The 1,412-nt window shown below is 40.5% G+C and overlaps 1 protein-coding gene across 1 annotated transcript in view; it reads left to right on the plus strand.

The window, feature by feature from the left end:
• Window positions 1-1,412, plus strand: part of gas2 (growth arrest specific 2) — a 54,269-nt gene that overhangs the window by 15,157 nt on the left and 37,700 nt on the right. Inside the window, exon 3 of the mRNA XM_015393768.1 lies at window positions 518-648. Coding sequence (XP_015249254.1) covers window positions 518-648 — 131 coding nt within the window. The remainder of the gene's footprint in view (window positions 1-517; window positions 649-1,412) is intronic.

Below are 1,412 nucleotides of genomic sequence, written 5' to 3' on the forward strand. Positions count from 1 at the left end.
CCCTTATAAGAAACAGAAATGGGATTAAAACTGAAATCTCTCCAGTTTTTTTCCACAGACACCCAAACCACCCCCAACCCCTGCCACCCCTCCTGTTTCACAATGACCTAACCACAAAAATATGGTTCTCTGGAACGCAGTCAAGTGGACGCCGCATGTTGATCACCAATAAATATTTATCTATATGTGCAATATGATAATGGAGCTTTATTAAGAGCGAGCGGATGCCCCTTCTTCCTCTGCGCCATCCATCGCGGACGTATCAGAAAATCCCCCAAATTCTTCCTAATCTACATTTTAAACTATGACCTCCCGAGAGATTTCTGCAAACCCAGCAGCAATAGTGAGGCTTGATCATTAAAGCAGTTTTGGAGAGTTGAAAGCATTACATCAGGTTCAGGAATGAACAGGAGATTGAATTTTATTTCTTTATGCGGTGCATATTTTAAATGAGCACGCCTTTGATGGATTTATGGTGTTGGACTGTCTTCTTGTCTTTATGTGTCCCCCCGCTCAGGTCTGGAAATCACCGCTGAGAGCTTCATGGATCGGTTAGACAATGGTTTCCTGTTGTGCCAGCTGGCTGAGACGCTGCAGGAGAAGTTCAGGCAGAGTAATGGAGACCTGCATGAGCCTGGCAACAGCAAGGTACAGAGAAATCGGAGAATCACAGTTAGATGGCGTGAGACAGATTACAGTGAAAACACTCATTTGGACGTTAAATTGTGGCTGAAAGTGTTCCCAGACTTTCTTTTATTGTGAATGATTTTCCAGAGCATTGTTTCTGAGTGAAAAAAGTCGTAAAAATGTTCACTGATTTGATCTGATTGAGCAAAGGTCACTTTTGGTCTTGAGTCTTTTAACAGCTTCCCTTAAACATTTGATTAATATAACTTTGTGGGCGTAATGCTGCTAAGGTCAGCCCTCAAAAGCCACTTTGTGCTTTTTGAAAAACAGATTTATTGTTGGTTGAAGTTTGGCAGGAGACAGAAATCACCACCTGCAGTAACATCAAACAGATATAAAAGATTTTACTTCATAGAGCATAAAGGGGACATAGAAGGAAAACGGTACATCCACTAAAAATTACAGTTAGAAACATTTGGTCTCAAAAGTTGCCTTATAAAGACATTTTTCACTTAAGTGTTTTTATCTCTTTATAAACCAACATGGCCGGCAAGGGGAGGATTAATCCGAAAAGCAGGCAAGAGGCTCTTGACGTCTCTGAGAGAAGCAAAGCTAGGGTGCTAAAACTTTTTGACAGGAAAGCTTTCAGCTGTATGGATTAGACGGAGTATTAGGACCAGGCTTTTTGCTCTATTTCGAGATTAAAGTTGTAACATTACAAGAATAGCATCACACTGCAAAAAATGGAAATCTGTATGAGTTATTTTTGCTTAAATTGAGTGAAT

The sequence above is a fragment of the Cyprinodon variegatus genome, unplaced genomic scaffold, assembly GCF_000732505.1.
Source record: "Cyprinodon variegatus isolate N-32 unplaced genomic scaffold, C_variegatus-1.0 Scaffold656, whole genome shotgun sequence".
Lineage (NCBI taxonomy): Eukaryota > Metazoa > Chordata > Actinopteri > Cyprinodontiformes > Cyprinodontidae > Cyprinodon > Cyprinodon variegatus.